We start from the raw sequence: 15,279 nt of genomic DNA, 5'->3' as shown, positions 1-15,279 counted from the left end.
CAGGGGACAAGAATAATCAGCAAAGCATAAAATCTCTTATATGAAAAGTGACAAGACTAGAACTATTTCTTTTAATGAAGAGATGAATAAGAGATGACAAAAATAAATGAATATAAATTAAGTTCCGAATGTATACTGGAACTTTCCCTCGCTATTTCTGGTGACAAGAAATATTCAATGGACTTGGGAAGTAGCATATTCTAGACTAGTAAAAATAGTAAATGCTTTTCCAGTCACCCTGCAGATCTTGTCAGGTATCACTGAGACCAAGAGCCTATCAGGATTCAAGGGGGTCACACTTTTATTTGAACAATAAAAATAGTTATAATCGTAAATATAAGTAAAAATAAAAATACTCTGAAGAGATTTTGAAGGTATAATAAAAACCCTTAAATAAACCTGTAATTATGGGGCATTATGAAGAATTTTTTTCCAAAAACAGATGTAGTTAAGTAGTTGCTACATGGCAAGCCTACACGTGCTATTAAGGTTATAACAGTAAAATGCTGCACAGTAAGCCTTCCCTGAGAGCATGTCTACACATGTTCCTTGTTGGGAGCAAATCTGCTCCCAATAGAATCAGCCCAGTAGGTGGCTGCTCCGACTGGGAGCAGATTTGCTAGGAGCAGGGTGGGCTGTTCCTACCCTGCTCTGGCAACCAGGGAGAGCTCCAGGCTCCCCCAGGGTGCTAGCCCAGGGGCTGACGGGGATCACAGGGCTGGTCCCCATGAGCAGGGAGCCAGGAGACCTCTGCCAGGTTCAATGGTAGCTGTCTCCTTGCCACATACACATGGGGAAGGGTCTAGATGTGCACAGGGCTAGGAGGTAGCTGCCACTGCAGAACTCTCCTGGCCCCATGCAAATAGGGACAAGCCCCATAACTAGTGGAGCTTCCCTGTGCAGCCCACGGCTGGCCAAGAGCTCTCCTGCTTCTGGGGCAGTTCCTAGTCAGCTCCGGACTGTGAGGATTTCCCCGAGCAGCCAGGAACTGGTCAAGAGCTATCCCCCTTGTGGGGCAGCTCCCAGCCTGCTCAGGGCTGTGTAGGGATTTACCTGAGCAGCTCAAAGTTGGTCAGGAACTGTCCCTTCTAGGGCAGCTCCCAGCCAGTCCAGGCTGCACACAGATTTCCCCGAGCAGCCTGAGGCTGGTCAAGAACTGTTCTTTTTGGGGCAGCTCCCAGCCAGCTCCAAGCTGCGCAGATTTCCTTGAGCAGCCCAGGGCTAGCTGGGAACTGTCCCCACATAGCCTGGGGCTAGCTGGAAACTGTTCCCCTTCTCAGGCAGCTCCCAACTGCACGGGGATTTCCTCAAGCAGCCCAGGGCTGGCCAGATGCAGGAACTGTCCCTTCTGGGGAAACCCCTTCTGCCCCCCACCCCGCCCAGTCCCAGGACTCTGGAGCTCCTTGCTTTTCCACACAGCCAGGGGCTGGCCAAGAGCTGTCTGCCTTCTGGGACAGCTCCCAGCCAGCTCCAGGCTGCACGTGAAATTCCCCAAACAGCCCAGGGCTGTCTGGGAACTGTTCCTCATCTGGGGCAGCCTTAACTACGTAGTCTCTTGGTGAACTTATTTTGAAGACAGGAAAAGTCAGCTACTCCACTGAGAGATAAATTTCTGCAAAGAGAAGCTTTGCACCTATCTGTATAACCTGGGGGGCGAAGGGAGGTGGGAAGAGGAGTATACAAATTCTTGGATGCTGATGACCCAGTATTATGCTTCCAGCAGACTAACTCATCTCCCAGATGTGTGCTTTTAATTATGAAAGCTTGCTATGTCAGGTTTGTATCAGACCTCAACATTTTATGTTGATCTTAAGAGAACTTTCTGGTTCTTCTGAATGAATTAGCTGTAGAATATCATTGACATAATTATAGTAGTACATGGAAACATATCATTAGCATAAGCAATTATCTCATTTATCAACTTAATCAAGCTGTGTTATGTTTTATAATTCCTGACTGATAGGTCAGGTTTCAACATACATTTTTTATTTAAAATAGAGTAGCAAGTATGTTTTTTATATTATAGATATTGCACACTAATTTAATGATGTGTTAAGGGAACATTTTTTTGTTTTGGATTACCTATGAGTTAAGCAAAATTTTCTCCTGAAACATCATTTTGCAATTCAATGCCTTTCTGAGAACTAAACACTGAAATGTAGTAATTAAAAGTGTAATAATAAACAAACTTAGATAACCAGCCTGTATGATTAAAAATAATAAGATATAAACTACTCACTGTGCAAAAGTTAACAATTATATTATAAATAATTATAATGCATGTAATGTATTGCTATTCAAAGGAATACATTTTCTTGCATACAAAAAAACTCTGGTTCCCAATTAACTCAAAGGGAAAATTCCATTTTACTTAAAATGAGAGAAGCTTGGGACCTACATTTCAACATAATGAACATCATACTTATAGTATTTCTTAATGACAAATTAATAGTTATTTGACAAGTACTGTATAATTCCAGATATCAAGACAATGTATGTTCTGGAGAAATCAAAATCTAAAAGTCATTCAAGATCAGGTGAAAGGAATTAGCTTATGTATTTTCCCCTTCCATTTGTGTTTTAAAAAAAAAAAGTGATATGTGAGACCTCTAGTCTTACTTTCTCTCTGATTTTCAGATCTGACTGGCATTCCTTTAAAAAAATCCTGATGATAAACTCAAGAACTGATGATAAAAAATACAGAACTCTAATGAAGCTTATCAACTTAAGATATTATTTCAAAAATGCTTTTCTGTTTGACATATTTCTGTTTGAAACATACTAGATCAGGATAATGCCATGCTATATATGTTTAAAACCAACATATATTTCTGTTTGAACATATACTAGATCAGGATAATGCCATGCTATATATGTTTAAAACAAACAGTGCCCATACTTTCAGCCTCACGGGCCAGACAAGTGACACTGGTTTGGTCTGTGAGTCCCATCCTATGTGGGGCCATTTTGCAAGTGTGATCCAGTGCACCAGCCTGACCTCACATGCCTGATCCAGCCACACGCTGGCCCAAACCCCAATACCCAAATCTCATAGTAGAGCAGTGGTGCAATTTAGTGCACAAGGCCAAGTTATCCAAACCATGGTGCTCCACAGTTCTGGAAATTTGAGAGCAGGGGAGCAGCAATTAATGCTGCCACTGCCCTCTTGCCACCACATTTCTGGATCCACAGGGAGCCCCAAGGGCTGGATGACACAGCTCTGTTGGCCCGATCTGGCCTGCAGGTTGGAGGCTGAACACCACTGCTTTAAACAAAGCATTATTTCTAAATTTCATCCAATATTCAAGAGTAAAATACAGATACTTACCTAAAACATCGAGTCCAAGCGTTTTTGCTAGGTCTCTTACACCATCTGTGCCAAAAATATGGGTCTCGTGCTTACATTTTGGACACTGGAAAACACTCATATTTTGGACAAGTCCCAAAACCTGTTAAAAAAAATGTTCAGATTCTGTAGTCTGTATCAACTGATACTTTATCTTATCTGAAATGAAAGAATGCCTTGAGCAAAATATCTAAAAAACATTTGTTTAAAATTCATATTAAGCAGACTTACTATGATACCTAGATTACTGGATCATCAACTAATAACTTCATTACCCTTCTATTTGATCTCCATTTCTTAAATAATTATGCATGACTAATTTCACACATTTTCCATTTATTGTAGGATTGCTGCCTTTCAGATCAAGATTATCAAACTTATTATTTGCAGAACATTTTTAAGCAAAGTTCCAAATTATAATACTTAACTTCTAGTCATCATTTCATGACATCTCAGTGAAAGGTTTATTATATAACTTTTAACATTGGAGGTTTACTGTGTTGTTTTATAGTCTTATAGTTTCCAGTTTCATGTCCCAAGCCATATAAATAAAACATACCATTACAAGGTGTCACCATTAGACCTAATTTTTAAAAGACTTTTATCTAGCTTCACCTCAGGGAAATGTCTTCAAAACAAGATTTGCTATTCTCTCTGAAGAGCAGAGAGACATTTAAAGATCAAACAACAGAAATAATTATGAGAGAAAAAGGGGCAAAAACAGAAGGATAAAAATCTAATATATGCATATTAAATGTCTTTTTTTCAGCTATTGAACTCTGGAAACTTTGCTAGATTGTATCTACCCTTCGTGCTTTAGAGTAATGGTTATAATATAACTAATAGTCAATTATTCTGTCATATAAAGCTGTGTGTTGGGATGAGTTGAATTTTGCAAAACCATTAGAAACAAGAAATTATAAACCAACGATGCATTTTAAAAGCTCTTGTGATTTATTTATTAATCAATAAAAATCTATATAAATACCATTTCCTGTTAGGCAGTCTAGTGTTATTTATTGTCTATTTAAATAAATACATAAAATAAAACATATAAAAATAAACATAGTTACATGTTCCATAGTCAACATTTACAAATCTGGGAGTGAAGTTTTCAAGGTACACAAGGCAACTGTAAGCCTAACTGCCCTTTCTGCCTTTAAAAACTTCCCCTTAATAGTCTAAAGCTTGTTACGTAAAGAGGCCTGTTTTTCAGAAGTGGCATGAATCCAAATTCCACTGATGTTAATGAGAGCTGTGTTTAGAAAACTTATAAAAAGTTCCCACTTTTGGCAACTAAGACAGGTGAAAATATATTTTTACTTTAGCAGCACGTAAAAGAAGTACCTCTGGTATAGTTGAATGCAACTGACTTGAATAAGAAAAAGAAATATTTTGGTGTTCTGGCTCTTCTATATCTTCATTTGGTATTCAATACTACCATCTGAGAAGTGCAGGTTTACTTATTTACAGCTTTCAGGGAATTGAAATCAGGACAGGTTTTTACACTCGCCTCTGGAGTGAAAGGCGAGATCATTTTGCAGTGGGAGGCATGGGAGAGGACAAGAGAGCACTTTGTATACTCTGTAAACCCAGCGGTAAGTGCTCTATTAATGGACTCTGACGTAAGTTCCATCAAGTCCTGCTTAATTTGTGACATGGAAATAAATCAAAGGAGCATCCTTTGGCATTTCCCATGGGGAAAGGGTGTTTTAATTAAGATACTCCACACATGATAAAAAAGAAAACTTAAATTTGTATCACAATGAACTCACTCCTCTTTAGATACCTTGATTTTTAAACTTTAGTATTTTCCCTTAAAGTAACTGCATGTATTTTTAAAAAAGAAAATTAATGATTGTAGAAAAGCGATATAGTCATATGTTGTTTTGTAAACAGTGTAAACATTTATAAACTGCTTGTAAAAACTATTTTCTTAGTCCTTTGATAACAAGACCATCAAAAAAATTATTTGGGCCACAGTTTTATTAACACAAGACTGTGGAGATGTAGCTGGATCCTCTATAATAAATCATACTTTCTTAATTTCTTATTTACATTAATTTCTGATTTTCCTTCAACTAGTCTTACTGAAAGTAAATGGCACAGCAGTATTACAGACCCATTCTTACATTCCTTCTGCATTGTTCTCACCTATTATCTATCTAGAAGTAGACTTTTATTAACGTATAAATGACTCCATCTGTGTGCAGTATTTCATGAAAACCATTAAGCTCATTTTCAATTTTCTGCCTCAGTTGGTATTCCATGTCCAAACTGATGAGATTATTAATTAAGCTATTATTATTATTATCCTTAGGAGAAATCACAAAGATGTTTGTTTGAGTTACCATGTGCATCAAACAATGTAAATACTATTGGGGGTTAAAAATTCCCTCTGGCTAAAATTTGTTTTTCAAAGTACTAATCTATGGTGAACAAATTCTGTAAATTTTGAAACAATATTAATAATAAATTTGAACAGTCTCAGCCCAAAATATAGTCTTTAAAATTGTGTCCTTTTTTTGCACTTAAAAGTCAGATGTTTTTCTAACAAATCAAGTTAGTTCGCTAGTTTATATTTTGCAGTAATCAACGTAACTATTAAATTAAAACTATCACAATAAATATCAACCCTAAGCAAGCAAATTATAAGCAAACAGGTTTTAGCATTAAAATGTATCTGTTAATATGCATTAGCCTTTTTGTTTGGCAATCCCTTGCAGTAGAGATTGACTGGTCTTCCATGATTGTCTTATCTGTGTGTCCGAAGATGGCTGATGAGACCTATCTGGGATCGACAGACTCTACTGCAGCTTAGACATGCATTTCCATGTGGGCTGGGTGATGCCGGATTCTTGATTTGGTCTGCAACATGCTGTTTCTACCGCTCCCACTTTATTTTCTCCTATTGTTGTCGTGAGGTTTCAAAGTACTGGGATCCCAACACCAGACCCTTTCTCCCTTTGGGGTGGTCCTAGGTGATAGTGTCCTAGGAGCTGACATCAATGTTGTATTTTTTTAAGTTGGCCTTGACAAAGTCCCTGAAGCGCTTTCTCTGCTCTCTCCTTTTGTGTACACCTTGGCTGAGCTGAGAGAATAAATCTTGCTTCGGGAGTCTAAAGTCGGACATGCAGATAACACGGCCGGTGCAACCAAGTTGATGTTGGATGATCATCACCTCAGTACTCATGGTGGTTGCTTGCAGGAGGATGCTAATGTTACTGTACCTGTCTTACCACTGGATTTGGAGGATCTTCCACATACAGAGTTGATGGTACTTCTCTAACAACTTTAGATGTCTCCAGTACATTGTCCATGTCTCAGCTCTGTACAGCAAGGCGGGGATCACAACTGCTCAGTAAACCATGTGATTTGTTAGGAAGACACCTGTATATCAAGGCAGTGGGAAGGTTCGGTCTCCGATTTGATTCAGTGGAGATTCGGCCCGATTCAGTGGCCAAATCTCCAAATCTGAATCAAATCAGGAGACCCTTTAATGCCTCCGAATCAAATCAGAATCGTCTGAACTGATTTGGAGAGATTCAGAAAGATTCAGCGATTTGGCTATAGACACAGCTTTAAATGTTTTTTCTACATACCTCAAGGTACCAGGCAGCTCATGAATGCTGCAATGGTGGGCCAGATGGAATGTCCCACAGGAGTGCAGGGGGCTCCCCAGCGCGCTTGGTAGCAGACTCGGAAGTGGACCAGAAGAACTTCCAGGTCCACTTCCGGGTCCTCTGGGGAGCACACAGGGCTCCCCCCCTGCACTCTCCCAGCTTAGCGACTGGTGCCTCCTGGGTCTGGAAGGGCACCTGGGGTCCCACCACGGCCGATCGCTGAGCCAGGGGTCGCAGGGGGGTCCCCTGAGCACTCGGTGGCAGACCTTGGGTTCACTGCCAAGCACATGGGGGGGCCCCCCTGTGTTCCTGTGGCCCCCCCTGACGCTCCATCCACCCTAGTATTGCAGCCTTCATAAGCCACGCCTGGTACCTTGAGGTATGTAGAAAAAACATTTAAAAGCTGAGTTTATGGCCTAATCACTGATTCTCCGAATTAGCATCAAATCTTCAGATTCAGATTCAGCAGAATCGAATCGGGGACAGTGATCCAAATCAACTAATCAAATCACTGTCCCCAATTCAGGCCAAATCTGAATTGAATATGGCCCGCTTTGCACACCCCTACTGTATATGACTTCTTTTATCATGGAGAAGCTGCTGCACATCACTTTCCACATAGTTTTTGACAGAATGGGACCTTGATCCAATGGCAAGGAGACCAAGACAACTGAGAATCTTTTTCTGCTGCAGCCTTCATCTGCCTTGACAGCCATTAAAATTCTAACATCCTCTTCTACTTGCTCCACCATTGAGGACTTGTAGACCCACAGCTGGGGACTAGCAACCTATACACACCATGTCACAGCACCACCAAAGATATATGTGGCTTTTCAGGAGGGGGAACCATTGCCATCTGCTGTCCTCACCACAATCTGGTGGTGCTGCCACTGCTTGGTCTATGACTGCTTATTTGTCAGTTATCCCTGCTTATTTCACTGTTAACCTTCCCTGAAGGTCATTCCACTTTGCACCACTTGTGGACATGCTGGGTAGCAGTACAGCTCTGCCCCACAGTATGCATTACTGAACACATACTGACAGAAAGACCATAGGATTTCATGATTACCCCTAGAGTTTTTAAATCTGTGGAGTGAAAATAATAGATCTTACTAATAATGAATGTAATACCTCTCATTGCCCTGTTCAAATAACACAACAAAGCAGTAAAGGAATAATTAAACTATACATAAATATCCCATGAGTATGTACAAACTTAGTTCTGCTCCTTAGTCCTTTGTGAGGTAAGCCTCACCGTGCATGCTTAGCAAATCTAACTAACAGAAGATGTGGAAGCTAGTGTGAATTACATCCATTTCCAAAACATACATAGTTTCAGTTTCATAGATGTAGGGTTGGAAGGGACCCAAGTAGATCATCAAGTCCGACCCCCTGCCCTGGGTAGGCATGAATACTGGGCTTATATGACACCTGGTAGGTTTGAACTCATGTGACCTCAGCTAGGTAATTATCAAGCCTCCTTTTAAAGACCCCCAAGGTAGGAGCCAGCACCACTTCCCTTGGAAGTTGGTTCCAGATCCTAGCTGCCCTGACTGTGAAGTAGTGCCTTTTAATGTCCAGCCTGAACCTACACTCAAACAACTTATGGCCATTATTCCTTATTACTCTGGGAGGTGCTCGGGGGAACAGGGTCTCTCCCATTCCCCGCTGGTCCCCCCTGGTAAGTTTATAGATGGCCACCAGGTCCCCTCTCAGCCTTCTCTTGTGAAGGCTGAACAGGTTCAGGTCCCCTAGCCTCTCCTCGTAGGGTCTACCCTGCTGTCCTCGGATCATGTGAGTGGCCTTCCTCTGGACCCTCTCGATGCTGACCACATCCCTCCTGAAGCGTGGCGCCCAGAACTGGACGCAGTACTCCAACTATGGCCTGACCAGTGTCGCATAGAGGGGGAGGATCATGTCCTTTGCCCTGCCCGTGATGCATCTGTGGATGCAAGACAAGGCGTAGTTAGCTTTACTGACCATGTCCTCACATTGGCAGCCCATGTTTATTTCGGAATTGATAATGACTCCAAGATCCCTTTCTGTCACTGTGCTTATGAGAAGGGAGTTCCCAAGCCTATAAGTATGCTGCTAGTTCTTACTGCCCAAGTGCAGTACCCTGCTGTCAGGTACTAAGGAAGAAGATAACTGGATGGCATTCAATCAGTGGAGGTTTTATATGCTGGAAAAAGGCCCATGGAGAAATAGTGGGGGGAAAAAATTGCTCTTTAACTTTCAGATTGGTTATTCCTAATTCTTTTTATGGTTCCTCAAGCTGATGACCCTCACCAGGTTCATTTAGCTTTTTGGTAACTTCTTTGAAACTTCTCTTCTGATTAAATACCCCAGGTCAGATTACTATCCATTTTCTACCTCAGCAGTGTAACAATGCAGCTGCATGGCAGTGACTTCTGGTTGCTGCCGCTATCACACAGCTGCAGCAGAAGCCAGTTTTTTCAGCCCCCATCACTGCTGTTGCCCACAGTGGTTGCCCCTGTCACTCAACCCTAGTTACACCATCAATCATTCTGCCTAACTGAAAGCTATACTGCCAGGAACTAGAAAACGTACCATACTGAAATACCATAAACTCCAAAAGGGTCTAAATTAAAGTCAGCTTTATTTAGAATACAATAAAAGCTCTGTTATCCGGCATCCCCCGGCAATGGGGGATGCCAGATAACAAAATATGACGGTTAATTGAGCAGGTCCAGCTGCTGTTTCTCCCACCACGTACCTCCACCCCTTCCACCCCTCCTGCTGCACTGCCACCCCTACCGTGAGCCCTGCAGGACAGGGAGGCAGGCCCTGCACAGCCCCCCACAGCCTGTTATGCCCCTGGGCCACGGGGACTTGGCAGCACAGGCTGCTTTGCCCCGGGCCGTTGGGACTCGGAGAAACCGGAAGTGCCATGGTGGGCACTTCCGGTTTCACTTTTTGTTACAAGCTGGCATGCCGGTTAACAGAGCATACTGGCTTATAAGGTGCTGGTTACCAGAGAGTTTACTGTATTGAGAGGAAAAGTAACTAAAAACCAAGTACTAGCAAAACATGCACAGGCCCAAATCCAAACCCACTAAAGTGCATAGAAATAATAACTTTCCCAAATTCCCATCACTGACCTCAGAGTAACAGTTCTTAGAAAACAAAAATTTAAAAAACAACTTGAACAGGAAATTGCAGAACAAGAAATCATCCACAGACCAGACTGTGCTAAGTATAGTCTAAACCAGGGGCAGGCAAAATATGGCCTGCGGGCTGGATTCAGCCCACCACGCCATTCGATCCAGCCCCCAGGGCCCCTAAAAATTTTAGAAAATTAATATTTATCTGCTTCTGGGTGTTTGTCAAAGATGACAAGAGCCAGGGGCAGTAGGACCCAGGGAGAGCTGGCAGGAGCCAGCAACAAGGCTGGCCCAGCCTGGCCCCAGCCCCCTCCTACCCCTACTTGCCCCAACTGAAAGCCTCTGCCTGCCACAGATTTCACTGCTTCCCTCCACACCCACTGGGCCTCCGACATCACATGGCCCCCAGCTGTATCACCAGGCCATGGGAGCACAGGGCCTGTACTGGTACCCCAGGGCCAGGAGAGGTAGCTGGTGTGTGTGTGTGTGTGCATACAATAAGAGAGGGAGAGAGACAGAGAGAGCAATAAGGGAGGGAGAGAGTGTGTAGTGTGGGAGGCACAGAATGTGCAAGTGTCTGTGCAGTGGGGGAAGCACAGAGTGGGTGTGTAGTGAAGGAGGGAGGGAGTGTATGTGTGTGTGTGTACTCAAAGGGTGAGTCTCACATGCACAGCCCACCATATACATGCACCCAAAACCCCCTTCACACTGCCATACGTGCAGACCCCTGCACCCACACCCCCTCACGTACCCCAGCCACTCTCCCCTCCGCACACAGCCCTCCACAAACCCCATACCCACCCAGACCCCACATATCCAAACACACAGCCACATGCTTCCTCACACCACCCCCACACCTATTTTCCCCACAAAACCCCCCACACACCCACATACCCATGTCCCCCACAATATAGAAGAGTAAGACTTCATTTTAAACCACTGTGCAATCACCTCTATGTGCACTACATGAACACATATAAATCAGGACAAAAATATTTTTGAAATCAAATTAATGAATCTTGTAGATGTTTGATTTTTAGAATATAATTTGCTATTTTTTGGTTCTGACATGGCAAAATCGCTTGCTCAAAGAAGTACTCCTGGGGGTAAGGGGAGGGACTTCTGGTGGCAAAGGTTGGGGGATAGGGGGCAGAACTTCTGGTCCCAAGATAGTGACCGGGGGTAGGACACCTGTCAGAGGATGGGCCTATCCATGTGGCCCTTAACAGCTTACCAAAACTCAGTAAGCAGTCTTCCACCCAAAATAATTGCCTGACCCTGGTCTAAACTGATGGATTCTTATCTCATTGTCTAGATTAGCTTTTGTGAACCCTATGTCCCTCAATGGGTTAACTGCTTTGTTTTTCTCTCATCTGCCCCCTTTGCCTCTCCCAGCAGTGTCCCCTTCCTTTCCCTCCTCCTTCCTTACACTTTGTATTTGAATCACTTCTTTCTATTTAGAAGCTTTGCTTTCTGCAGTCGCTTCCCAGCATCTGATGAAGTATGCAACCACTTAAAGCTTAAGCATTTGATTTAGTTAGTCTATAAGGTGCAAATCCACTCTGCCTCCAGTCTCATTTTATAACAACAAGGCTAACTACCTCTCTGTACACTGAATCAGCCAGTATACTGGAAGGACAGGATGGTCTTATGGTAAAGAGTTGGACTTCGTGGTGACATCAACTGAGAGCAGTCTTTACTGCAGCATGCTTTCCTTGCCTCACCTCACAATTGGTGGCCAATTAGTTGTTCATCAGACTGGAGCAGCAGCACAGTGACTCTAATGAGCATAGCCATAGCTCTGCTCACTGCCATGGCTGTTACAGACCAGCAGCTGAAGCTCTACAGCTCTGAAGGAGCCAGCTGCATTTCATCCTTGCCCCTTAGAGGGGCAGAGAGAGAAGAAAACACTCTGGGGTTGCAGGGGTCCGAGAGACTATGCACACATTACATGTAGCACTGCAAAGAAGTTCCTGTTCAAAACAGGGACTTTTTTGTGGAGGATGTACCATTTGTGTAGTACTGCAAATAGCCTGAGTGTGTGCATACATACTTTTTGTAGTGCTATGAGTGCATATTCAGTGCTACAAAAGCAATGCACGTGCAATAGGGCTGTGTGAAATTTCAGTGGCTGTTTCATTTTGTTTTGGATTTGGATGTTTTGGTGGCCAAAACACCAAATCTAAAACAAAATGCAAGACTCCAAAACAGCTCCAAAATGAAACAGATCCCTCTGAACCGTTTCGGAAATGTTTCAGACATTTCAGAGGTGGGCTTACAGAGAAAGAGAAACTAAGAAGAAAGGGGGAGGAGGGGGGGAAAGGACTGCTCTGATATTGACATCTGTAGCTGGCCAGTGACAACAACCTGTCTCTGAGGTCCCTTCCAATCCCAGTACTCTGGGGGAGGGACAGAGAAGCACCATAAAAGGCTGTTTGTGAACTGTTCTCTACCATTTTGCAGCTACATCTGTGTCTGTGTAGCAGCAGGAGCAGCAGCAGAGAGCAGCATCTGTAAGCTTGCAGCTTGGTAATGCATTCTTAACAACTTGTAGCTAATCCTTTCCTATTTACCCTTCCCTACCCTCTCCATTGTTATCCCCTGCAACTCTTTCTTCCCCCAAAATCCTGTTATTTGTTCTTCTTATTTTTCCCCCCCAAACAAAAAGAAAACAGTGCTTTACCTGGCAGTGTTTCATCACTGTGCACTGCAGGAAAGTACTACACATATATTCTACACACACTCACACAGACACATTTTTTTCCAGCACACGAAATATGAAGCATGCTAGAAAGGCAGGTGCCAGGTCTTTTGGCAGGGGAACAGAAGGGGGAAGAGGGAGAGCTGTAAGTTCCCCCTCCCCCAAACTTAGACATATCCTCGCTCCTAGCACTAGCAGGCATGAGGCTTCTGGTGCTAGTGACAGCAAGGAGGTAGGACCAGTGCCTGCATCTGCACCCCCTCCAATAAAACCAGCCATAATAATAACCACCAGCACCACCAGCATGACAAGCAGCACCAGCATGACAGTCTCCTCTATCCCCATTTCAGTTCCCAGCCTGAGCCTTCCAATGCCAGAGGGAGAACTGGATCTGGAAGCAGGGGACCTGAGCGCCCTAGCAAAAGAAATTCTGGGGACCAAGGAGAAATCTGAGTTTGTGCTCCACTCCTCTCCAAGTTCCCTTAGAACCAGGTCTCCTTCCCCAGAAAGCAGCTCAGAGGAGGTTGACGTTGAGGTTGTGGAGGCAAGTGGTACAACTGAGTCAGTTCCTTCTGTTGTGCCTCCGCTTGCTGAGACAGCAGATCAGGCAGGCTCTACACCCGCACCCCAGAAACGAGGAGGTAGTATGGTGTGGGATCATTTTGAGGTGGCAGATGATCCCATATATGCTATCTGCCTGCACTGCCGATGCAAGACCAGCTAGCATAAGGAAGTGAAACAATTCGGCACCATGAGGATGCTGAAGCATCTCAGGAGCTACTACCCCTTTGCCCTTGCTCCTTCTCAGCCTGGCACCAGTGGGAGTGTACCCAAAAAGAAGTCCCCCTCTTGCACCAAAGCCCCCATCTCCCCAAAGCAGAAGCATGCCACCCTGGAACAGTGGGGCATAGGCAGACAGAAAGGGAGGTGCATTGCAAAAGCAAGCGAGATCACCCAGAGCATTGAGGAGATGCTTGCTCTGGATGGCCAGGCCTTCTCCCTAGTTCAGCAGCCAGGGTTCAGGTGGCTCATGGTGCACGTGGCCCCATCTGACCAAGTGCCCACACACACCACTTTCAACAGGACAAGTACTCCCTGTATGAGGCATGCAGGGAATACTTGAGGGAGAAGCTGTGCAAGGCAGGTCCACAGGTGGCCTTGCACTTCACCTCGGACATCTGGAGCAGCCAGGGTAGAAATCTTGCCTACCTCTCCCTCACAGGGCACTGGTGCCATCAGTCAGGCCGTCGCTGGGCTATCCTTCTGGTCGAGGTGGTGGATGAGTCCCACAGCAATGGAGATCATGGGGGCCAAGAACCACATGGTGCAGGGGTGGCTCACTGGGCAGGACAAGCTCACCCATGGCTTCATAGTCACCGAAAACGGGGCCAATATGGTCAAGGCGGTCCATGATGCCAACTTTATTGGCATCCGCTGTGTGGCACACAGGTTCCACCTCATTGTTAAGGACACTGGTCTGGATCCATTCAGTGTGTTTTGGGCTGTAGGAAGTTGGCTTCTGATGATGAAGTTAGTGAGGTTCAGTGCTTGTTTGAATTCACAAACCACTTTTCACAGATGGGCCTATGAACTTTACTCCGAAACGCTGAATCTGAACTGAAATGAAACACAGCTGTTTCGCACAGCCCCAATATCTAAGGCCTTATCATGAATATGTACAGAATGTACCATAATGGGGTACAAGCTATACAATTACAAATTAATCGCTATATAGACAGTAATGCGAGTACAGTTAAAATATCTTTAGTGAAAACTAAACCACAGAATCAGTGGATATATACCAAAATCCACACAACCCTCTCCAACTGGAGGATTTTATAAGAAGCATCTCACCTTTCACTTAAAATAAAAAACCCCAAAGTTTAGCCCTTCTCCTTCCAGAGATAGGCTCAAAAACATAAACAAACAGAAGGTGTTCTCAAGAAGTCTCAAAAGTACATCAGTGATATTGTGTACTAGTCATATTCCCTAGATTCCCTATCAGCTACCTTGTGCTTGCCTTTGGAGGACATGAAAGTCACGCCAAACATTCCTATAGTTTGGTGTGGTACTAGGAATTAATATCACATTGCAGCAGTTAAAGTTTGAGTTAGATGTTTTTGGCATACAACTAACCCTCTTTAAAACCTTCAGACTTGATCTGCACACAATAATTTAACATTGGGAAGGAGCTAACATTTACTTGTTTTAAAGTTACATCTTTGTTCAGGTGTGTGATTGCAGTAACAAGGTTACTGGTTTAAAAAAAATAAAGAAAGAAGAAATTGTAAGAATGAAAGGGGAGACACAAAAAGCTGGAGATTTGTTGCTCCTGGCTGTGCCCAAGTGCCCTAATTGCTATTAAATCCAGCATCCTGCTGGACTGGTTTCAGACAGATTTCTGCTCAATTAAGATAAGATTTGAAAAAGCCAACAAACCAACCAAAATGGAAGAATTATGGCATACTGAATTTCTCACATACC

At 43.6% G+C, this 15,279-nt stretch overlaps 1 protein-coding gene across 4 annotated transcripts in view; it reads right to left on the bottom strand.

The window, feature by feature from the left end:
* NUBPL (NUBP iron-sulfur cluster assembly factor, mitochondrial) overlaps positions 1-15,279 on the bottom strand; it is a 220,878-nt gene that overhangs the window by 32,130 nt on the left and 173,469 nt on the right. For all 4 annotated transcript variants that reach the window (XM_019488770.2, XM_006263019.4, XM_059723030.1 and 1 more), the window contains one exon: positions 3,329-3,449. In XM_019488770.2, the coding sequence (XP_019344315.1) occupies positions 3,329-3,449 (121 nt within the window). The remainder of the gene's footprint in view (positions 1-3,328; positions 3,450-15,279) is intronic.

This window comes from Alligator mississippiensis, chromosome 2 (genome assembly GCF_030867095.1).
Source record: "Alligator mississippiensis isolate rAllMis1 chromosome 2, rAllMis1, whole genome shotgun sequence".
NCBI classification, from domain to species: Eukaryota; Metazoa; Chordata; order Crocodylia; family Alligatoridae; genus Alligator; species Alligator mississippiensis.
This window is presented reverse-complemented; position numbering and strand designations above follow the sequence as displayed.